Source organism: Harpegnathos saltator, unplaced genomic scaffold (assembly GCF_003227715.2).
Source record: "Harpegnathos saltator strain DR-91 unplaced genomic scaffold, Hsal_v8.6 scaffold260, whole genome shotgun sequence".
Classification (NCBI taxonomy): Eukaryota; Metazoa; Arthropoda; class Insecta; order Hymenoptera; family Formicidae; genus Harpegnathos; species Harpegnathos saltator.
In genome coordinates this window covers 234,276-258,725 of record NW_020230051.1, presented here as the reverse complement: position 1 = coordinate 258,725, position 24,450 = coordinate 234,276, and the positions used below count along the sequence as shown (strand labels likewise).

At 48.6% G+C, this 24,450-nt stretch overlaps 2 protein-coding genes across 2 annotated transcripts; both read left to right on the top strand.

The window, feature by feature from the left end:
• Positions 1-180: 180 nt before the first annotated feature.
• On the top strand, positions 181-1,248 carry LOC112588655 (uncharacterized). The gene has a single exon (XM_025299313.1). It carries the CDS (start codon positions 265-267, stop codon positions 1,246-1,248), a length of 984 nt encoding a protein of 327 aa, XP_025155098.1. The 5' UTR covers positions 181-264.
• Positions 1,249-20,852: 19,604 nt separating this feature from the next.
• LOC105186976 (uncharacterized protein K02A2.6-like) lies at positions 20,853-24,046 on the top strand. The gene is made up of 2 exons (XM_011147525.2): positions 20,853-21,966; positions 22,128-24,046. The coding sequence occupies exons 1-2, from the start codon at positions 20,853-20,855 to the stop codon at positions 24,044-24,046; spliced, it is 3,033 nt and encodes a 1,010-aa protein (XP_011145827.2).
• The last annotated feature ends 404 nt before the right edge of the window (positions 24,047-24,450 follow it).

Here is a 24,450-nt window from a genome sequence, read left to right as displayed (position 1 = left end):
CCGAGCTAAACAAACCGACCCAGGTCCGAGACTACCGCTCCCGATCCGGCTCGAAGGCAGCCAGTCCTGCTACCGCGACGCTCTCGGCTCGCGACTCTCGTTGTGCGAGATGCGCACGAACGCACGCTGCACGGGGGAGTGCAGCTGACGTTGCTCACCGTGAGGCGCAAATTCTGGATTCCAGCTGGGCGCTCTTTCGTGCGCCAGGTGATCCGGGGCTGTGTGCGCTGCACACGTCATAAGGGCACCCCGATCACCCCGTTCATGGCTCCGCTGCCTCGCGATCGGGTGTTGCCTCATCCACCGTTTTCTGCCACCGGGGTGGATTATGCTGGACCGGTCGCGGTGCGTCCGTCTCGAGGGCGCGGACGTACCACCTCCAAGGGATATATTGCTGTCTTCGTCTGCTTCAGCACGCGCGCTGTCCACTTGGAGGTGGTCAGTGACTATTCGGCCCCGACCTTCTTAGCGGCTTTTCATCGTTTCGCGGCCCGGCGGGGCCTGCCGGTTACCGTGTACAGCGATAGGGGGACCACATTTGTGGGTGCGGACCGCGAGCTGCGAGGGCAGTTTGAGGCGGTCATGGCGTTGGGGGGACCAGTCGCGGCCTCCTTGAGTAACCAGGGCATCACCTGGAAGTTCATGCCTCCTTCAGCTCCGCATTTCGGCGGACTGTGGGAGGCAGGAGTGCGGTCCGTCAAACACCACTTGCGACGGGTAATAGGAGAGCAGGCACTGACCTATGAGGAGTTCGCCACTCTTCTAGCTCGCATTGAGGCCTGTCTCAACTCCAGGCCATTGTGTCCGTTGACGGACGACCCACAGGACTTGGAGGCCCTGACACCTGGGCACTTCCTGATTGGGCGCCCGCTGTTGTGTCCGCCTGAGCGATCCCTCGGGGACGTTCAGGTCGCGAGGATGAGTCGCTGGCAGCTGCTCCAGCATATGACGGAGCATCTTTGGGAGCGATGGTCTAGAGAATATCTAGCCCAGCTCCAGGTCCGGGGCAAGTGGCTCATCGCTTCTCGTCCGTTAGACATCGGCGACCTCGTGCTCTTGGCGGATAGCCGATTTCCTCCTACCCGGTGGCCTCTCGGCCGCATCACCGGCTTGCTGCCTGGCCCGGATGGGCACGTCCGCGTGGCGCAGGTGCGCACAGCGGACTCGACCCTGACCCGGCCACTGGTCAGGCTGGTGAGGCTCCCTGTGGATCCGAAAGGGGCTCATCCCAATCAACCTTCAACATGAAGGGGATCAACAGGCCCTCACGGCCGCCAGGCCGCGAGTGGGGCCTTCCTGGTGGGGGTTTGTTCCACCACTGACTTCCGTCGCCGCGACGGAGGCGGGCGGTATGTTCCGTACAGCATCACGTGCTGTACGGATAGTCGGTGCGAGTCAACGCTGCAGGGCGGGCGGCCTGGTGCCCGGGGCGTTCTCGCTGGCGGCGGGGGACTCGGGTTCTCGCGAGCGAGCGCGCGGGACCCCCACTAGGTCCAACCGCGGCCGCTACACGGCGCGGCTCGCGATTCCGCTGCCCGCGGGCAAGATTCGACCGCCCGGATATATAACCAGGCGCGCGATGCCTGGTCCTTGCCTTGTCTTGTCTTCTGCCTGGCCAGTTTAGGTAGCAAGTAGTGCTACACGTTAGTGCATCGTGTTACTGGTGATTACCGACGCGCTTTCTAGGCTTCCTAGGGCGATCGGGTATTTCGTTTCAGATTCGAACCATCGCTCTATAGACTCTGCTGAGTTGAAGGTGGCGCCGACACACCCTGCTGGGTTGAGGCAAATGGTTCGAACCTCGTTTTGTGATCTCGGGCTCACGGCGTTGCCGTGATCTTAGGAGCGACTCGACCGTCTCCTCGGAGCTTCGAGCTCCCTTATTGCCCAAGTGTCCGTAGGGGGCCTTGGCGGTTTTGGAGCGGCTCGGTCGCAGTCCTAGAGCGGTCGCGCTCCTTCGTCCAAGTGTCCATTGGGAACTTGGCTTTCTCGCAGGAGCGACTTGGTCGTCCTGCGAGCCGGAGCTCTCGGAGCTCCGTTTCCACGCGTCCTCGGGACCGTGGCTGGCTATTGGCCATTACGCCCGGAAGGGCAGGCCATCCGAAACGACGGAGGTCGTTTCGTTGCACGTCCTTGGCGTGCTTCGGGTGCCGCGCACCGTTGACGTCACGGACGTGTGTCCTGCGGGACTTGCGTAGGCGACGTTGTTTCGCTTATATATAGCTACGTTTAGGTTCTTCTGCGTCGTTCTTCTGCGTTATTCTCTTCTGCGTTACTACTGCGTCTATTGCGTCCATTGCGTTTACACTGCGTGTCACTTTACATCGGCACGTGCGCGTGCTTCTTCTCTCTTGTTCTCGCCGCCGTCCCTGGGCAGGGCCCAGTCGGCGCGCGACGTTGCCTGATCAGCAGGGTCTGTGATCGCCTTGCGAGGCCCCGGCCTTTGATCAGGACGACCGGACGGTCACCGAGCGGACTCGAGCGAGCCTAGACGCAGGCGGACGTCGCTCTGCGATCCCGTACTTCCAGCCAGCTCTCCGGAGCTATCATATGTTCGGGCTAGTTCCGAACAGCGGGTGATATAAAGGAGAACATGAAAAGTTGCTAAAAAAAGGTTCGAGCGTGCGACGGCATATGGAGCAAAGTAAGTGTCGCAGCTCAATGGGACGAAAAGTATCTAAAAGTATAGAATGATTTCTTTAAAATACTTCGTTATAGAGCTTGATGCGATACTTATTCACTGAATTCTGCAAATTTAACAAGAAAACCGCATTTTTAGCAAAATTTGGAACAACTCAGTGAAAAATGATCACATCGAGCTCGGTAAAGTAGCATTTTAAAGATAACACTCTATACTTTCATGTGCATTTGATCCCATTACGCTGCGATACCTGATGCACACCATGCACCATCGCAAACACGGATCTTTGATTATCAATTTTGCATCCTCTCACTTTGTCATCCGCCATTTTGAAAGAAATGGCCGAGCATAATTGCCATTCAGATATTCTTAAAGAGGACGTTTCAAGCTTCATTTTGCATTTCTGCGCATATTTGTATCTTCATTATTTACCAAGTTATGATCATTTGAAATTTTGTAACTTTTTCCCAAATTTTTAGTGTACCAGGTTTTTTTGCGTTTGAGTGTATATATAGGTTAGAGTTCATTTAAAAGCCAATCCACGTCAGCTGATTGCGTGCAAGACTTGCTCTGGTTTTGCAGGCAATTTGCTCTCAACTCTTGTGCGCATGCTTTGCTCGGTTTTTGGCGCCTATCTGTTACTAAGTTATGCGCTGAAAAGTTTGCGCCGTTTTTGCTGCAATCTTGCTGCAAATTATGTGGTATCAAGCCTTGCCAGCAAAACCGGATCCTAATGAGGACACAGATGGCTATGGTTTTGATATCAATTTCTGATCAGGTTTGCTGCCAATTTGTACGCAATTTGCGCTCATTTTGCTTACTGGGTTGCTGCAGTATTGCAGTACAATATTGCTGCGCTATTATAATGCAATATTGCTGCATCATTGCAACGCAATATTACTGCAAGTGGACATTTTAATGTTGCTGCAATATTGCTGCACCATTGCAGCAACATTTTGCAATGATGTTGCAATGATACAATTTTGCAAAACAAGATTGCTGCAATGTTGCTGCAATATTTCTGTGCTGTATGGGGTAGATAGTAAAATAATTTTCTTTCTTTACGAATTTTATAAACTTTTCACGAACATAAAAATTGAAAGATTCTCAGAGAACAAATAACTTTTCTTGAACATTTAAACCAAAGGAAAATCTTTTCCCATTAATAAAGAATGAATAATTAATATCTCACACAAGAGGAATCTTCATCCTTGAAATCACCGCGCGATTTTGCTTTTAGAAAAGTATAATATTGATGTAACGGTAACAAATGCTATCCACAAACGGTGCAAATCTTAAACGTTTTTGAGAAATGCAGTTTGAAGTTTAGTCTTTTCTGTTAATGTCGTTATAGCAGAAGAATTACCAATTTGCTTCAGTAGCGCAGTGGATCAGGCTTTGTGATATGAGCGTAGAGGTTGTTCAAGTGTGTTATTTTTACTATCACAGGGAGAACTATGTAGAATGTATAATAATACGCAGACAAATTCTTTACGTAATCATATATATTTCTTTTAGCATGAATAAAAATGATGACGTGTACGTGTACACATACACACACACACATACACACGTATACCAATGATGTCAAAACCGAACAATTCGTGAAAATTTTTATTGATCGCAATTGTACCCAAAGACGAAAGAGAAGTACACGGGTCTCCACGGGTATCTCGTCATATTAATTGTCTATGAGCTGATGAACAGTTGATCTCCGGTATTTACAAGTAACGCTTGTCCGCAGCTTGTTCGGTTTTGACATCATTGGTATCAGTGATGCGAATTTGGTGACGGGCTTGCACGAGGATTCCCCCCGCTCCTCCACATGCACGCATACAGCCAGCTCGGTCTATCCGTGTGAGTGACGCGTCGGCAATCGTCGACGCGCCGAGCCAGCGAGAGGCGGGGGGGAGAGAGGAGGTAGGGAGGGAGGGAGGGAGGGAGATTGAGAGGGAAGGATGGGGAGGGGAGAGCGGGGGAGAGCGGAGGGAGAGAGGGAGAGAGCAGGGGAGAGAGAGGGAGAGAGGGAGAGAGAGGGAGGGGGAGAGAGAGAGAGAGAGAGAGAGAGAGAGAGAGAGAGAGAGAGAAAGAGAGGATATCATTCCCTCCTTTTCGCTTTCATTCTCGCTTAGCGAGCGAGCCTAATTCTTTCTTGCCCATAATCTGAATCGCGGGCGCGACTGTCTCTCTATCCTTTCCTCTCTATGACAATACTGAAAAGTTTTGTCTACTCGACGCACCGAAATTATTACAAATAATATTAGGTGCGCAACTAAGTTCCTGCTGTTTTTCAAGAGATGGCTCCAGTAGTAAGTGCTGGTCGATTGTGACATAACCAAAACGTCATGAACCAAGCTTAGACATATGGTAAACAAACCGCTTTGACACATTAGTGATTTTGTTTTTGCGTCATATACTTTTAGTTGTGTGAAAATGTCTGATTTTGTGCCAAATAATCGTCATTTGCGGGAAGTGTTGCTTTTCTTCTTTCATTCGAAGAAAACGGCGGCTGAAGCGCATCGAGAACTCCAAAAAGTTTACGGAGATGCTGCTCTAAGTGAAACAACGTGCCGTGATTGGTTCCGTCGCTTCAAAGACGGTGATTTCGATGTTGACGACCGTTCGCGTGAAGGAAGGTCAAAAACCTTCGAAGACGCTGAATTGGAGGCATTGCTCGATGAGGATCCGTGCCAAACGCAAAAAGAGCTTGCTTCAGCATTAGGAGTTACCCGCCAAGACATTTCCAAGCGATTGCATGCGTTGGGAATGATTCAAAAACAAGGAAATTGGGTTCCTTATGATTTGAAGCCAAGAGATGTTGAGCGTCGTTTTTTCGCCTGTGAACAACTGCTCCAGCAGCAAAAAAGGAAGGGTTTTCTTCATCGCATCGTTACGGGTGATGAAAAATGGATTCATTACAGCAACCCAAAGAGAACAAAATCATGGGGACTGCCCGGTCATGCTTCTACGTCGTCGGCTCGGCCGAATATTCACGCTGCGAAGGTTTTGCTGTGTATTTGGTGGGACCATGGCGGTGTTATTTATTATGAGCTGTTGAAACCGAACGAAGCCATCACTGGGGAACGGTATCGAACTCAATTGATGCGATTGAGCCGAACACTGCGCGAAAAGCGGCCACAATACGAGCAGAGGCACGAAAAAGTGATTCTACAGCATGACAACGCTCGGCCTCACGTTGCCAAACCCGTTAAAACCTATTTAGAAACGCTCAAATGGGAAGTCCTACCCCACCCGCCATATTCCCCAGATATTGCGCCGTCCGATTATTACTTGTTCCATTCGATGGCACATGGTCTGGCTAATCAGCAGTTCCGCTCATATGAAGACATCTCAAAATGGCTTGATTCGTGGATAGCCTCAAAAGACGAACACTTCTACCGTGACGGTATTCGAGCTCTGCCAGAAAGATGGGAAAAAGTTGTCGCTAGCGATGGGCAATATTTTGAATGATTCATTTGTAACCATTTTTTCACAATAAAGTTGCATTTTCATCAAAAAAACAGCGAAAACTTAGTTGCGCACCTAATATTTTATTATTAATAATATTATTATTTGTAATATACATTATTTGTAATATTATTATTTGTAATTCTATTTGTAATTGTATAATAATGTTACAAATAATACAAATTTTTACGAATTTTATTTGTAAAAATTTATATCATTTGTAATATTATTTGTAGTAGTATTAATAATATATAATTTAATAATAATTAATAATATTCAGCGCCAAGAAAATGAAATATATTTTATTAATTATTTTGCGGAATCGGGCAGGTTCACAGGTTTGATTATTGAATTGTTTAATAATATTTTAATAATAATTTTAAGTTATACAAGGATGTAGTGTGAAATATAAAAGAATATTGTAACAGAATCAAGAAGTACGAAATGAAACCTCTTTGCTTTTATTACAATATCCTGTAAGTTAATAAATATTTTTCATACAATATTGAGTAATCCCCAAAAACAAATCATCCGTGAAATTTTCTATCTGTGCGAATAAAATTTCATAAAATATATTTGTTTCGTCGCTCTAAATCAGAAAACTCTCAGAACAATGTCATAGTTGTTCAGTGCACTACTCAATAAAAATATAATAATACTATGTGTGTGTGAAGAATATTTGTTAACTTACAGGATATTGTAATAAAAGCAAGGAGGTTTTATTTCGTATTTTTAAGGTCAAGACTTATTAACGGCTAAAGACATATTCGAATTGATCTTGCCTTAATTGGTCGGATCAGTGATCGGTCTTGCCTTAACTGCCAAGCTTCGTAGCTCGGAAAGTACTCAATGAAATGTAACTTTGTTAGAGTGTTTTGGAAAGCTCTTGAGATAAGCTACAAAAATATGTAATAAAAAATTGTAGTTTCTATTTAAAAAAACATTAATGACCTTGGCCTGATTTTGACAAGGTCACTCAAAATCAAGTCCACATTTCCGTTATGTGTCGTCCTTCAAGCCATGCAACTTTCGTTGGAAAAATTTTTTAATAAAATCATCGATAATGGACCATATCACTTTAGTTAAAAAGTCTGGAAACGGTCAAATAGCTCGAAAACGAAACATTTTTAAGAAAAATATTTCCAATTAAAGTTGTAGGGTTTTAAAAGTTCTATTCAATGATCATATCATAGGAGTCAAGATGAGGTCAATGCCGACATGTTTTTTTTAAATAGAACATCTCATTTTTTATCACACAATGTTAAAGATAACAGCGAGACGTTTCCAAAACATTACTTGATGACCTATTTTTGTTGAGAATTGTCTGAGTTATGAGCTTTAGAATTTAAGGTGCCGCCAGCATTAGTATTATTCAGGATGTACCGCGTGGAGGTTGCATGGTCGGACTTTACACCCCCCCCCCGTTTGTATGTGTGTGTATGTAAGCAGAGATAAGGACTATGCAGTAGTAGTGCGTCAATTTTTAACTGACTACTTTCCCAAACCGATGGATAATAAGATGTGGAGAAATAGAGTGGCCCTCTAGATCACCAGATCTTTCTCCATTGGACTACTTCTTATGGGGATATGTTAAAAACAATGTGTACGGAACGAAATCTGTTAACTTGGCAGATCTTAGGGAACGCATACTGCACCAAGTAAATCTTATTTCACCAGAAATGAGACGAAACGTTTTAAATGAATTTCATCTACGATAAGGTTATTGTCAAGCAGCAGACGGAAGACAATTTGAACACTTAATTCAATAAAAACCCGTCTATATACACACGCGCACGCGCGCGCGCGCATCACACACACACATATACACACATAGCAGAGAGGGTTTGGTGTCATTAAATACTGCGGTAGTGACGGACCGCGGAGGGACGAACCTTATTTTTGCTGACACTTTTACATACACACACACACACACACAGGGGGGGTGTAAAGTCCATGCAACCTGCACGCAGTACATCCTGGATAATACTAATATTGACGGCACTGTAAATTCTAAAACTCATAACTCAGACAATTCTCAACAAAAATAGGTCATCAAGTAATGTTTTGGAAACGTCTCGCTGTTATCTTTAACATTGTGTGATAAAAAATAGAGTATTCCATTTAAAAAAATTATATAGGCCTTGACCTCGTCTTGATCCCTTTACGCAAGGTCAAACGGATATCATCATTCAATAGAACTTTTAAAACCCTACAACTTTGGTTGGAAACATTTTTCTCAGAAACGTTCTATTTTCGAGATATTTGACCGTTTTCAGACTTTTCTAATATCCTGTATACGTATATGTATAAACAAATTTACTCTGCGTGCTGTCCCAATAACTAAAGTATCAGTAGCAGGACAGTTGTATAAAATAATGAATGCCATATTTCATCATGGATCGTGCATTGCAAGCGATCATTACACAAGTATATGTAGAAAAGGTAAATCTGATTGGATTGAAGCTGGTAATACGCAAATAAAAAACACTGGCCCAGAGGCGCTACGAATGTTTGTATTCTTTTCATGGCAAAAATTTAACACGTTTATTAATAGTATCCAATATTTAAAAAAAATATCTTTTTAGAAGTTATTATTATTCAAGAAAAACCTAACGGCAAAAATGTACGTGTTACGTCCTGGAGGAGGAACGCAACTTCAGCTTGTTTTCGCAAGCTCCGACGTATTCGCAAGTCTGCGGTGCAGATCAAGGATCGGAATGACCCCTTTATCTGGCACGGACGTACGTCGGTAGTCCTTTATTTAGGTCAAGGAACTGAATCTTTTTACCTGGGATAGGATCGTTGAGCGACGGTTGAGGGAAGGGAGAATTTTTTGGTTGAGAATAATTATTTGGAAAACGTGATTGGCTTACAAGTATAAACAACTTGTTTTATTAATGATTAGACGGATGTTCACAATAAAATAAAATTTATAAGCTTTTATAATGTGTACGCATACATATATGTATAAACAATCACGGTCTGAGCAAAATTCCGTGTTCGTTATATCCGACTGTGATTGAAAAGATTGGGCCACTGGCACCTGATTTAACAATTAAGGCGGAATGCCAAGGGACTAGAAAATGGGAAGCAAAGGAAAGGAAAAGAAAAGAGAGAGAAGAAAAGAAGAAAAGACAGGGGTCACTCAGGCAAAAGAAAGTATAAATAACTTACTGCTGGATCTATGCTATTTGTCGAAAATGAAGAGTGTAGTTACTGCGTGTCGATGAGGATGGATAACCCAAGTTTGCGCCAAGAATAGGAAGCTGGACTGCTCACGATGGTCCAAAAATGCACTAGGTCGTTGCACGGAATAATTAACAACTGGCAAAACTCTGATCTGTCTAAGCCACTAGTAGGCTTGGTTATTAAGAGACCCTGAAGGGGTGCTGAAGAGAAGACTCTGTCCTGGCTGCGGGTCGGTCGAGAGGAGAAGTAGAAGTGGCATAGCTTTTTCATTTTACTAAAAACGTCACCTCGGTCGAGAGGGTGGGGTTTTGGAAGTTGCGTCAGGCTCCAAAGTTTATGTCCAAATATGGGTATAGGATTTTGTTACAAAACTTCTCGGAAGTGGGGTTTTAGGGAGGCCTGAGATAAATATGGTAAAAGATCGGGTATCTATGGCGGTGAAAGGCTTCAAGGTTCCGCTAGGGTTAGTTAGAGATTGCGCGCAATAAAAATGTATGAATAACGTGGGAAACGCATGAGTTTCCGAAGATCAAAGGTAATATCATATAATAGCATGAAAGATTGTCTGGTCGGTCCGTCTTCAAAGAAAATTGTTGTTCAGAACAGGAAGTTATTCAAGGTTATTTGGAGAGGAGATATATGGCTAAAATAACTCGGCGGATCTTTCTGACGGAAATAGGGAAACTCCGGTGATTAAAGCAGAGAGAAGGAAAAAGAGAAATCTGTGTATGTGACGTCACTGTTCTCAGAGAGTCGCGGAACATGAACATTTGGTCGTATAATATAAAATCCAGTCCGCCCTACTTAACAACGAATTCAGAGTAGTCCGCGGAGTCCGCAGGACGTAACATACGTAACATAAGCTTTTACAAGTAAAATTTATTATAAAACTTATTTTTTTTTTTGGTAACGCAGGGGAAATCCATCATGGATACCCCCGACCCTTGGGGGGTCGGAGGTTATGTCAGACTCCTACCGACTAAAACTCCTGCGGGATGCCTACCTGTCGGACCGGAAATGTGGGGAGTCAGGGAAACTTTTTTTTTTGTTCACGCAGGGGAAATCCATCATGGATACCCCCGCCCCCTTGGGGAGGGGCGGGGGTTATGTCGGATTCTTACCGACTAAAACCCCTGCGGGATGTCTACCTGTCAGACCGTGAGGAGGGGAGTTAGGGGAACTGCTCCCGCATTCCTTCCCCAACCCCCCGATCCCAGGCCTCTAATCCAAGAGCCCCTCGCCTCCTTGAACCGTACCCCCTTCCCCTTTCGGGGAATTAGTGGGAGAGGTGCAGTCCCCGGGTAACCCCGCCGGTTGGCCTTCTAGTGTCACCTTGGAGGAAGGGGACACCCACCCTTCCTCCTTATCCCCCCCTTCCTAAAGGGAGAAGGGCGATTTTTGGGGAGGTGGACCCTACCCCAACCGGGTTCCCCACCTCCCCTTCTCCTCCCTATCCGATCACTTCAGAGAGCGGGAGGTCTCCCTCCCGCTCCCCTCCGAGTGGCAGAGCCTGGCCCGAGGTGGCTGAGGGAGCCGTCGGCCCGTGTAGGCCAACAGCCTCTCCTCGTCCGATGCCACCTCGGGCCCGCTATTAATATCCCCCCCAGGGGAGCGCCGGCCCCGCCGTCCTCTGCGACGGCATTTGCCAGGCCGGCGCCTCCATTCGGCGGCCTCCTTCTGGGAAATTACCTCCCCACAGAAGGAGGCCGCCGCGTCCCACGCCCTCTCGCTCCCGTACATGGCTCGCACCAGGTGCGGGAGCAAGAGCTCCCCGTCGCGGCAATCCACCACCCCGAGCAGGACCCGGCGCTGCTCATCCCATGCTGCACAGGCAGCTAGGGTATGCAGGGCCGTGTCCTCTTGCTCGGGGCAGTGGTGGCACCGAGCGGTGGGCTCCTTCCTATCAGGGAAACTACTCCCGTATTCCCTCGCCAATACCCCGGCCCCAGGACTCTCTTTCGGGAGCCCTTCGCCATCTGTTACCGCACGCTGTTCCGCAAAGGGAATCCAGGGCGCGGTCCCGGTCGGTCTAAGGCCGACCAGTTGGCTTTCTGGTTTCACCTATAGGGTGAGGGTGCATCCGCCCTCACCCTTTACCCCTTCTCCCCGTTAGTCAGGGAGGGAGGATTTCTGGGGGAGTTGGCCCGTCTCCAAACGGGGCACTACTCCTCCCTGTCCCTACTTATCCGCGGCAGGGGATCCATCTTCTATGAAGAAGGGCCGGATCTCCCCTGCCGACGGAGGCGGGCTCGAGGCGGCCGAGGAGGGCCTGGACCCTTGCTATTCAGGGGTCCTTCTTCTTCCTCGGCCGGTGTCACCTCCGGCCCGCTTCCTAAACCTCCCCCCGCCCCTGAGTCGTCGCCGACCACCCCGTCGCCTCCTGCGACGGGGTTCGTGCGGTCGGCGCTCCCTCTCGGCGGCTTCCTTTTTGGACATTACGTCCCTATAGAAGGAGGCAGCCACTTCCCATCCCTTCTCGCTCCCGCACATGGATTGAACCATGCGCGGGAGCGAGATGTCCCCCATTGGGCACCCCATCGCCCCGGTCAGGACCCGGCGCTCCCCTTCCCAGACTGGACAAGCAGCCAAGGTGTGGAGCGCCGTGTTCCATGAGCACGGGGCAGTGGTGGCACGTGGTAGTGAGCTCCTTCCCGATCCGGTGCAGGTACTTACCGAAGCACCCATGGCCCGTCAGTACCTGCACCAGATGGTAGGACCAGACCGCATCCCCTCCTGCCCGCTAACTCTGGCAGGCAGGGGCGGACAGCCTCCGCCGTCTCGCGCCCGTACCCCCGTGGGTCGGACAACTTATCCGCCCACATCTCCTGGGTACGGGCCACGGCTTGGGTTCGTAAAGCCTGCAGATCCCTGGCCGTAAGCTCCCCCTCCTCGCGGAACTCCTTTACCCTCCAACAAAGGATGCGCCGCTCCTCGGCGAGGAGCTCCACGGGAGGGGAGCCGGCCAGAGTGATCGCCGCCATGTACGATATTGTGCGGCACCCCCTGATCGCCCTTATGTACATTGGCCTCAGCGCCTGCCGCATTCGGTATAGGCCATCGCGGCAGGTGCTGAGCTGGGGCACCCATATTGGCGCTCCGTACAGGGCGATCGACAGCTCCGCACTCACGTACAGGCGGCGAGCCCTCCAGCCTGGACCACCCAGATTGCGCAGAAGGCTGGCAACCGCCAGCCCGGCTCCACGCACCCTGGGGGCCAGCTGCCTAAAATGTGGGCCAAAATCCCACCGGCTGTCGAACATCAGGCCGAGATACTTGATTGTCGGCCCGACGCGGATGCGGACGCCATCGACTAGGACCTGTGTCTCAGGTGGCGCCCCTCGACTGCCATCGTGAAAAAACACGGCTTCAGTCTTCTGGGGCGCTACCTTCAGACCCAGGTCCCCGATGGTTCTCACTACTGATGCCACCGCCGTTTCCGCGCAGAGGCAGGCAATTTATTATAAATTTTTTTTCTTTTTGGTGACGCAGGGGAAATCCGTCATGGATACCCCGGACCCTTGGGGGGGTCGGAGGTTATGTCGGACTCTTACCGACTAAAACCCCTGCGGGATGCCTACCTGTCGGACCGGTGTGGGGGGAGTCAGGAGCACTGCTCCTGAATTCCCTCCCCGACACCCCGGCCCAAGGGCTCTTTTCTAAGAGCCCCACGCCACCTGTTACCGCGCCCTGTTCCGCAAAGGGATCCAGGGCGCGGTCCCGGTCGGTCTGAGACCGACCGGTTAGCCTTCTGGTATCACCTTTGGGGTGAGGGGACATCCGTCCTCACCCCTTATCTCCCCTCCCCGTTAGCCAGGGAGGGAGGGTTTCTGGGGGAGTGGGCCCGTCCCCAAACGGGTTCCCCCTATCCCGCCATGTCCGTGGCTAGGGGGGATCCATCTTCCTCTAAGAAGAAGAGCCGGATGCCCCCTGCCGACGGAGGCGGGCCCGAGGCGGCCGAAGAGGGCATGGACCCCCGCTATTCGGGGGTCCTTCCACTTCCTCGGCCGGTGACACATCAGGCCCCCTGCCTAGGTTATCCTCCCCCATGGGTCGCCGACCACCCCGTCGTCATCCGCGACGACGGGTTGAGCATGGTCGGCGCTCCCTCTCGGCGACCTCCGTCTTGGACATAACGTACCTACTGAAGGAGGCCGCCGCTTCCCAACCCTCCTTGCTCCCGCACATGGATTGGACCATGCGTGGGAGCGAGATTTCCCCAACGCGACACCCCATCGCCCCGGCCAGGACACGGCGCTCCCCTTCCCAGGCCGGATAAGCGGCCAGGGTGATGAGCGCCGTGTCCATAAGCACGGGACAGTGGTGGCACCTGGTGGTGAGCTCCTTCCCGATCTGGTGTAAATACTTGCCAAAACACCCATGGCCTGTCAGTATCTGCACCAGATGGTAGGACAATCCGCATTCCCTCCTGCCCGCCAACTCTGGCAGGCAGCGGCGGACAGCTTCCGCCGTCTGGCGCCCGTACCTCCGTGGGTCGGACAGTTTGTCCGCCCACATCTCGTGGGTACGGGCTACAGCTTGGGTTTGTAAGGCCCGCAGGTCTCTGGCCCTTAGCTCCCCCTCCTCGCGGAGCTCCTTGACCCTCCAATAGAGGATTCGTCGCTCTTCAGCGAGGAGTTCCACGGGAGGGAAGCCGGCCAGGGTGGTCGCCGCCATGTATGAGACCGTGTTGTATCCTCTGATCGCCCTTACATTGGTCTCAGCGCATGCCGCATGCGGCGTATGCTATCGCGGCAGGCGCTGAGCTGGGGTGCCCAGATCGGCGCCCCGTACAGGGCGATGGACAGCACGGCCGTCGCGTATAGGCGGCGAGACCTCCATCCTGGACCCCCAAGGTTGCGCAGGAGACTGGCCACTGCCAGTCCGGCCCCGCGCACCCTTGAGGGCCAGATTCCTGAAACGCGGGCCGAACTCCCATCGGCTGTCCTACGTCAGGCCGAGACATTTAATCGTCGGCCCGACACGGATGCGGACGCCATCGACCAGGACCTGAATCTCAGGCGGCGCCCCTCGACTGCCGTCGTGAAAGAACACGGCCTCAGTCTTATGGAGCGCCACTTTCAGACCCAGGTCCGCGATGGTTCTCACCACCGATGCCACTGCAGCCTCCGCGCAAAGGCGAGCTTCCCCCCAGCTTTTTCACCCGGCCGCCACTAAAGTGTCGTCTGCATAGCAGATGACGTGGCAGCCCGGGGGAAGCGGAGTACACAACACCCGGTCGAACGCGATGTTCCATAGCAGGAGGCCGAGAACCGACCCCTGCGGAACACCGCGTTCCATCGTGCGCCGGCCTTGGACCCCGCCCTCCTTTGGGAAGGCGAAGTCCCTGCCCTCGAAGTAGGCCGCCAATATCCGCCGGAGATAGACGGGCACCCCGTGGTGTTCGAGGGCCCGTCCGATCTCCGGCCAAGGCAGGATGTTGAAAGCATTTTTGATATCGAGAGACCGCCAACAACATTCCGCCCCCTTTCTCCACGACCGTCGCGGTCAGGTCTCGGAGATGCTGGACCGCGTCCAGCGTCGACTTCCCCGACCTGAAACCGTATTGACGGTCGTGGAGATCCGGCCCCTCCGAGGACAGATGCTGGACCAAGCGGTCGGCAATGATGCGCTCTAGCAGCTTCGTCCGCCTCGTCCAGCAGGCATATCGGCCTCTAAGCCGACGCGCTCCCGGGTGGCTTGCCCTCCTTGGGGAGGAGGACCAATTTGGCCCTCCTCCATGTCGGGGGAACTCTCCCTCCCTGAAGCACCCACTTAGAACTCCGCGTAAGACCGCGGATAGGTTTTCGACGCCGAGAGCGAGAGCTCAGGCTCGGCCAGGGATCCTATCGGGGCCAGGGGCTTTCCCCTTGCCTTCGAGTTTTCCCCTGGCCTTGGCGAACTCCTCTGGTCTCATAGGTAGGCCCTCTTCTCAGTCTCCCTCCCCCATTTCGGTGGAGGGAATCCTGGGGGGGCCCCACTCCACCCTCGGGAAGAGGGTGTCGAGGAGCCCCTCAAGGGCTTGGCTGTCCAACGACTCCGTCGGCGGAGGCGCCCAAGGACGGGTCTTGCCCATTACCCTTTTGTACGGGCATCCCCACGGGTCGTCGTCCAGGGAGCTCGTCATTGGCTCCCAGGCTGCTCGCTTAGCCTCGGCGATGGCGACTCGGAGGGCCTTCCTGGCAGCCAGATAGCCCTCCTTCGCCCTCGTGACATCCCCGCCTCTTCGCCGTGTCCGGTAGATGCACCGCCTGACCTGGACGGAGGAGTCGCCGAGCTCCGCAATTTCCTCCGTCCACCAGGCGACCCGACGACGGCGGGGGTGAGCTTGGGGCATCGCGGCGTCGCAGACCGACTCCACGATACCCACTAATTCCTCAGTCCTCAGGAGGGGGCTGAGGGCCCACTCACCCGGCTCCTTTACAAAGTGCCAGGTGACCACGAGAACAGCCGCCTTGAACCTATCCGCGTCAAGTCGACTGAGAGCCCATCTCCTGGGTAGGGGAAAGTCCTCCCCGTGGCAGCGGGCGGCCCGCACCCGTGGAGGTCTGGGGAGGCGGAGGGCCCACACTATGTACCGATGATCGGATAGTGTTTCGCCCTCCACCTCCACCATCCACTCCCGGAATAACCGGGCGGCTGAAGGGGTTGCCCAGGTAAAATCGATGACCGACTCCCCCTTCAGCCGCACACAGGTGCTGGCCGACCCCTTGTTCATGAGCAAGAGGTCTAGCCCCGCTGCCCAGTCTATCAGAGCCTCGCCCCGAGAGTCCCTCTGCCGGGGAATACACCCTCACCCTTCCGAGTGGGCGTTGAAATCCCGGCAATAACGACGGGTCGGGGATGGCATCTGCATATCATCTCCCCGATCCCGTCTAGGACCCTCTTTATACGGACGAGGTCTCCTAGACCTTGTCTATTTCTTCGGTGGTGGAGGTAAACCCCCACCACCGTGATGGGCCCGTCGACGGCCACGAACGAAGACCCCTTCTGCCTGAACTCGCAGGGAAGGGTCCCAGCCGCGGGGTTTGCCACCATGGCCACCAAGCTATTACTACTGCCGAACCAGCCCGGGCTGTATGGCGGCACGTCGTGCGGCTCGGTGGCCACCCCCAGCCCGGCATCCAGCTCTAGGATCCTGTTCGAAAACAGGTCCTGAGCCCGAGTGCCGGTGCCGAGGTTGGCCTATAGGACCCGGAGGAGTGTGAAGGCTAAGCCCTCGCCGCCTCCTCTGGACTACCTACTTCCACCCCCTCCTGGGAGACCTCCGTCGGCAGAGCCGCTTCGGTCTCCCCCGAGGGGGCATTGGCCTCGATCTTGGTGGCCTCTATCTCGGGTTCCTCAATGTGCGCGGAAGCTTGGGTTGTCCCTACATGAACAATTCCCTCCCCTGGGGAGTATGGGGGGATTGTGTCCACTTGGGGAGTCGGGAGTGGCACTCCCACCGGCTCTTCTTCTAGGTTTGTTGGGGGCTTCCCTTCGAGGTCCACGCTCCTCACCTTTCCTTTCCTCTTGGTGTCCGGATCCTCCTCCGACTCTTCCTGCTTCGGTTGGTCCCGTTCCATCCCTGGCTTTTTCCTCGTCAGGAATGTCGTCTCCATCTGCTCCTGGGAGGAGCTCCAGTCATGTCCCTCCTCCGGCCATTCTTGGGACATAAGGACCATCGAAGCTGCCTCCTCTTCCACGTCCTCCCGGTCCCTTTTCGGCGGTCGGGTCTCCTCTGGTCCCTTCCCCTCCGCCGGATCCCTCGTTGGGGAGGTGCCGGGCCCAGTGCCTCCCACCTGCAACAACTGTTCCGGGAGGGTCTCCACGGGGGTTCGGGCATTCCCCGCTTCGACCCCTCCCTTCCCAGTCTGCTTCTTTCCTTCCTCCTTCTTACCTCCCCTCCTTCTCCTCTTAGGAGGGGGCTTGCAGGCAGGCCCTCCGATCTTGTGACCGGAGGGCCTGCCTGCCTCGGCGTAGACAGGGTATTTAGTCGCCGCCTGACATTCCTTGGCGCGGTGGCTGGGACCGCTGCGATCGACGGCGCTAGTGCACCGCTCGCGCACGTGCCCCCGCTCTAAGCAGCGGTAGCACAATAGTGCGCGAGCGGGCAGCGCTGTTACACCGGCACGGGTCCACCCCACCGGGACCCGCTCCGCGGCACCTTCGCGGCCGCCGCTAACGGACACCGCACCATAACCGCCCCTATGCCCCTCTGGGAGATGCTCATACCTCCCGCGGACATTTCCGCGGGAGTGCATCCCACAACTCGGGCGATGGTGGCCGCCACCTCATCGGCCCCGGTTGTCGCGTCCAGGCTGGAGAGTCGCAACGCTGCAAACTTGTCCGGTCTCTGGACCCGAAAACCGAGGCCTTTTTCCTGGAAGGTCCTGATTGGAGGCCAGGCACCTCGATCAGCATCATTTTACTGAGGGCCTTACGGACCTTCAGTGATACCTCAATGTCCAGCTCCGCTGATCTTATGCGGCGCCTGGCCTCCACCATGAACTCCTGATAACGCCCCTCAGGGCACAGGACTGTGATGGCCGCCGATCTCGGCGGATTTGGTTTACCCTGTCTCGCCCCCCTCCCAGGACTTTCCTTAATGGGAGGATTACAGGCTCCTCCCTTTGCCTGCTACCCCTGCGGCTTCCTCCTCCCCCTTCTTTTGACCTGCGCCCAGGTTTCCTCCTCCTTGACCGGCGCCTGTCCGCCTCCGGGGTATAGAGAGTGCCACAACTCCTTCTCAACGGGATAACGGCCCCACTTCTTTATCATCTTTACCGGGACTCTCATTCCCGGCTCCTCATTCCGGGCAGCTGCAGTCCTGGTAGGAGGACCCTTGCTACCGCCATTCATTGTTCTCTCTCGTTCCTGCATCTCCTTTCTCTGCTGCACCTTCTTCTTCTTCTTGTTTCTCTTCTTCCTCTCCTTCTTACCCCTTCCCTTCTCCGTGGCTATTCCCTGTTCCGCTGGCGGCGATAGAACCTGGGTCTTCCCCGAAGAAGCAGTCTCCTTCCTTCTAGGAGCCGGAGTGGGCGTCGAGGCCGCCACAGCCTCGGATACGCGGCTACCCCTTCTCTCAACGTCGAAGCGGGCACCACAACCCTCAGGTTGTCCAACCTCGCCCCGACGTTGTTCGAAGGGATTGCGTTGGCCAAGGCGGTGTCCAGGGCCTCTTTCGTCCCCTCCGGTCTCCGCACTGGGGAGGGGTCTCCTCCGGGAGGTTGTCATCAAACGACGGGCTTGGAGCTCCTCCGCCAGCCGCCTCGTCTCGACCCTGAATCTCCTATTATCCTCAATTTATTATAAAACTTACTTTTTTAAACAAAAAGGTAAAAGAGGGCGCCAAATACAAGCGCAACATGTATTGTGTTATTTTTAGAAATTTCAAATTCAAATTTTTTTTTTAAATATATGCGTATATAACAGGTTTTTACAAGTAAAACTTAAAGATAATACATAGGATTTTACAAGTAAAACTTATATAAAACTTACCTTTTTAAACAAAAAGGTAAAAAAATGCGCCAAGTACAAGCGCAACACGTATTGTGTTATTTTTAGAAGTATCAAACTCAAATTATTTTTTTAAATGTATATATATGTACATAAGTTTTTACAAGTAAAATTTATAACTATAATAAAACTCTACAACACTATTCTACTGTACAAAAGAAGTGATATATTAGAACAGTAGCGCCAACTGAGAAACCTAACATATATATATGATTATTGTATACTTAACTTAATATTTTTAGAAATCTCAGATTCAAATTATCTTCTTTTTTAAGATAAATATTATAATATATGTACATAAACTTTTAAAAGTAAAAATTATATCGTGTTATAAAAATTTAACACGTTTGTTAATACTGTCCAATATTTAAAAAAAAATATCTTTTTAAAGGTTATGTTATTCAAAATATTCAAGAAAACCTAGCTTATAAGTAAAATTTATCATTCTTTATTAGAACACTGAGTAATATAGTTATTTTACTTGTTATTGTAACAAATTAATTATTATAACAATGCAATAAAAAATATTTAATACAAAAATCTTGGCGCGGCTGCACCAAAAACTATATCGACCTAAAACTTGTTTAATACATATATGACAGCATTTCTATTACAATAAAATGTTGTAAATTCTCTCTATATATGTACGGTATAATGTTTTATTTAAGTTTATATAGTATTATAATAAAAAAATTATAAACCTTCATTATAGAATATATTATAATAAAAATGCTGTCATATATGTATTAAACAAATTTTAGTTCGATATAGTTTTTGGTGCAGCCGCGCCAAGATTTTTTGTATTAAATATTTTGTTTATAATTAATATTTGTTATTGTTATTGTTAATATTAATTATTATAACATTGTTATAATAATTAATTTGTTACAATAACAAGTAAAATAACCATATAACTCAGTGTTCTAATAAACAATGATAAATTTTACTTGTAAAAATTTGTTATTTTATTAAAAAATTTTTCGAACGCAAGTTGCTTGAAGGACGACACATAACGGAAATGTGGACTTGACCTTGAGTGACCTTGTCAAAATCAGGCCAAGGCCATTAATGTTTTCTTAAATAGAAACTACAATTTTTTATTATATATTCTTGTAGCTTATCTCGAGAGCTTTCCAAAACACTCTAACAAAGTTACATTTCATCGAGTACTTTCCGAGTTATGAGGCTTGGCAGTTAAGGCAAGACCGATCACTGATCCGACCAATTAAGGCAAGATCAATTCGAATGTCTTTAGCCGTTAATAAGTTGTTACGTGAGCGTAAAGCAGCGCCATCTAGAGAGTGGTGCGAGAGGAGAGACGGGCGAGAAGGGAGAAGTGAGTGTGTCAAGCAGGATGCTTCCTGTTCTGAGTCTACGCTGAGGATTCTCTTTATTTCCCTGCTCCAAAAGTCAACCCGATACATGGTGTCAGAAGTGGGATCCCTATGTCCTAGTAGACTGAGAAAGAGGCAATTCAGCTGTTCAAAAAATCGGGGAGTACAAGGCAACACAAGAAGATAACCTACAAAATGGCGTCGATATCGAACATTAGTCCTCTAGGAGAATTCGACTTTAGTAATCCGGAACTGTGGCCAAAATGGATCAAACGCTTCGAGAGATATATTTCGGTGACCGGATTATCAGGAAAGCCAGATAGCGAAAAAATCGACCTGCTGTGTTATACGATGGGAGAGAAAGCTGAAGAAATTCTGATCCAAGTTATGCCGAATATCACAGGGTCCACTACGTACGAGGACGTTCAAGAGAAGTTAAATGCATATTTTTTACCGAAAAAGAATGTTATCTTTGAACGTTACAAATTTAACTCTCGCGTCCAAGAACCAGATGAAAGTGTCGACTCCTTTGTTACAACATTGTATTCGTTGGCGGAAACATGTGACTACGGTACTATAAAAGATGAACTGATACCAGATCGCATAGTAATAGGCATTCGCGACACCCGTACTTCCGAACGATTACAGCTGATGAACGACTTAACGATAAAAAAGGCCTTTGAAGTAATCCGCCAGCAGAAATGCAAGCCAAAGAAGGAAAGAAAATGAGACAAGAATTAGACGAAGACGGAGAGGTGAATAGGATTACTCAGAAGGGAAAACAGTTTTATCAACACAGGCGGGATGGCAACAAGGATACTTTTCGTCTAGATGAGCAGGCATGTGGCAGATGCGGAAATTCATATCATATGCAAGGAAGAAGATGTCCTGCGACGAAATCCGTATGTCGCAAATGTAAGAAAGAGGGACATTGGGAACGAGTATGCAGATCAAGAGGAATACGACGCGTGGAACAAGAAGATGACGGCGAAGGAGAAGCAAGCGTCGCATATGCGTTTCTCGGGACTGTGAATACTTCAGATAGCGAATCGGTATTTAAATTCAAGGCATATGCTTCTGAGCTCTCGAGAACACTAGATTTTATTGTCGATACAGGCGCGGACATCACGTGCATTTCAGACAAGTGTATCCCGAGAGAAAGTAAAAATAGAATATGTAAATCAGATAAAATTATTTCAGGACCAGACGGGAAAAGATTACCTGTCGTAGGATTCATGAATGTTACTCTCCGGGGAAAACAGTTAAACATCCAAACAAAAGTTTTTGTGATCCTGGGCTTAAAACAAAACTTATTAGGCAGACCGGAGATTAACAAATTTAATTTGGTGCGGGAAGTTAATAATATTAACAATATACAAGAGAATGGTATAAGGAAAATAATTTCCTCTTCCTCGGAAATATTTAAAGGGATTGGACAATTCAAAAAGCAGTTGAGTATTGAAATTAAGGAAAATGCAATGCCTTTTTTCCAAGCAGTCTCTAGAACTGTACCTATTCCACTACTTCCGAAATTAAAAAGAGAGTTGAATAGACTTTTAAAATTGAAGATAATTAAAACCGTGGACTTTCCAACAGAGTGGTGCAGTCCGATAGTAATCGCTTCAAAAAAAGGCACTGATGATATTCGTTTATGTTGTGATTATACAAAATTAAATAATAGCGTGAAACGAGCAAACTTTCCAATACCTAAAGTGGATGTAATATTATCCAGCCTGAAAGGTTCAAAAATATTTTCCAAATTAGATGCTCAATCGGGATTTTATCAAATACGATTGAATGAAGATAGTCAACCATTAACGACCTTCATAACGCCATTCGGTAGGTACATGTTCACAGGACTGCCGTTTGGCATTAACTGCGCCCCGGATTATTTTTCGCAGATGTTTTATGAACTATTGCGAGATTTACCAAACGTAGTTGGTCTACAATGGACGTAGTCCATGTAGACGATATTTTGATCCATGCAAACGATATTGTAGAGCATAATAAAACTCTTGAAGAGGTGTTAACCAGGCTAAAGAAGGCAGGTATCACATTAAACAAAAACAAGTGCGTTTTCGGAGTTAAGCAGATAGAATTTCTTGGACATAGGTTATCGGAAAAAGGGATTGACGTTCTACCTTCTCATGTCTCTGCTATTGTGAATTTTCCAATACCAAGAAATAAAGAATTCCTAATGCAATTGTTAGGCTCAGTAAACTATGTGAGCAAGTATTTGCCTAACAAATCTTACACCTTAGAACCGTTAAATTCTTTATTGAAAGATGATACTCCGTTCGAATGGAGGGATTCTCAACAGAGAGCGTTTGATCAGATAAAAAATTTGCTAACGAAAACACCTACTCTTGCATATTACGACTACTCTAAAAATATTATTATCCAAGCAGACGCCTCGAGTTACGGATTGGGAGGCGCATTGTTACAGGAAAACGAAAAAAAAGAACGCGAAATAGTAGCTTATGCATCCAGAACATTAACCAATTCCGAAAGGAAATACAGTCAAATCGAAAAAGAGGCTCTGGCTTTAGCGTATGCAGCGGAACACTTTAAAGATTTCATAACAGGCATTAGCATAATTCTAGAAACCGACCATAAACCGGTCATCCAAATCTTACAATATAAACTTTTAGACGAGTTGACACCCCGACTTCAAAGAATTCGGATGCGACTGATGCGTTACAATTACAAAGTAATCTATATGCCGGGTAAACAGTTAATTCTGGCGAATTGTTTATTTAGGAATCCCATACAGAGCATAAAGAATTCGGAAAAGGAATTTGAGGAAGAAATCGATTATTATGTGCATTTCGTTACTAGCCATTTTCCCGCGTCCAAGAATCTTCTAGAGAGAATAAAAGACGAACAGGAAAGAGATCCCGTTTGCATAAAATTAAAAGAGTTTTGCTTAAACAAATGGCCAACAAAAGACAGAATACAAAAAAAGTTATTAGCTTATTTCCAGTTAAAGGACAATATATCATTTTCAAACGATTTTCTTATGTTCAATTCTAGATTAATTATTCCTCCATCTCTTCAACGAAAATTACTGTTAAAGGTACATGAAGGGCATTTAGGAGTAAACAAATGCAGAGATAAAGCCAAGCAGTCAATCTGGTGGCTTGGTATAGACATGCAATTAAAGAATTTAGTTGAAAACTGCCCTAATTGCGTTGAACAAAGGCTTAACATTAAAGAACCCTTCATAAAAGAAACGTTTCCGGATCGTCCGTGGCAAAAAGTAGGGATGGATTTATTCAAGATGAACACATGGTATTTAATTATAGTAGATTATTACTCAAGATATTTCGAGATTTTCCCATTAAGGACGCTAACTGAAAAGGAAATTATAACGAAATGCAAACAGACCTTTGCACGATACGGTATTCCAGAAATCGTACGTAGCGATTGTGGCATACAGTTCGCATCCGAATTCCGTCATTTTGCGAGCGATTTTGATTTTAAACATGTAACTAGTTCTCCAAAGTATTCGCAAAGTAATGATGCCGCGGAAACCGCAGTAAAAATATCAAAATCTATCATAAAAAAATCTAATGGCGATATAAATTTAGGACTCTTAACGTATCGAATTACGCCTTTAGAGAACGGATTCTCTCCAGCACAACTCATGTTTTCTAGACAAATTCGTTCACGCGTACCACTACTACCAGATAAATTAGGATCTTTTATAGAACATAACAAAGTCATAGAAACAGAAGCAAAAAGAAAGAACAAACAAGAGTGCAATTATAACAAGAGACACCGATCTAAACTTCTATCAAAACTTAAAGTAAACGACACCGTATGGGTCACAGATTTGCGGGTATATGCAAAGGTTGTAACAATAGATAGTAACCCAAATGAGTATATAGTAAAAACCGAAAAAGGCAGCGTTCTATGACGAAATCGGTGGCATCTAATACCAGCTAGATATAAACAACATCTAAAAAGCGAACATCAAGCTCCGATTTGGATAGAGATAAATAGAGAGGATAGAGACGAACGAATTGTAAACGATAATCTAGACAGAAGCGCCGAAGAATCGTTTATGGATTGTAATTCGGAACAACAAAAAATGAGGGGATAGGTGAGTTGCGGGAAAACGAGACAGCGTGCGGCGAAATAGACAATAACAAAGAATAGGTCTCCGCGAAGATCAGAGCGAGACCGGAAACCTAACTCGCGTTTTCGAGATTTCTTTTTATTTTAACGCGTTCTTGTAAGGTATGTTGTATTCAATTTCACTGTATTTTTTTAATAAAATAGGAAGGGTGTTGCGTGAGCGTAAAGCAGCGCCATCTAGAG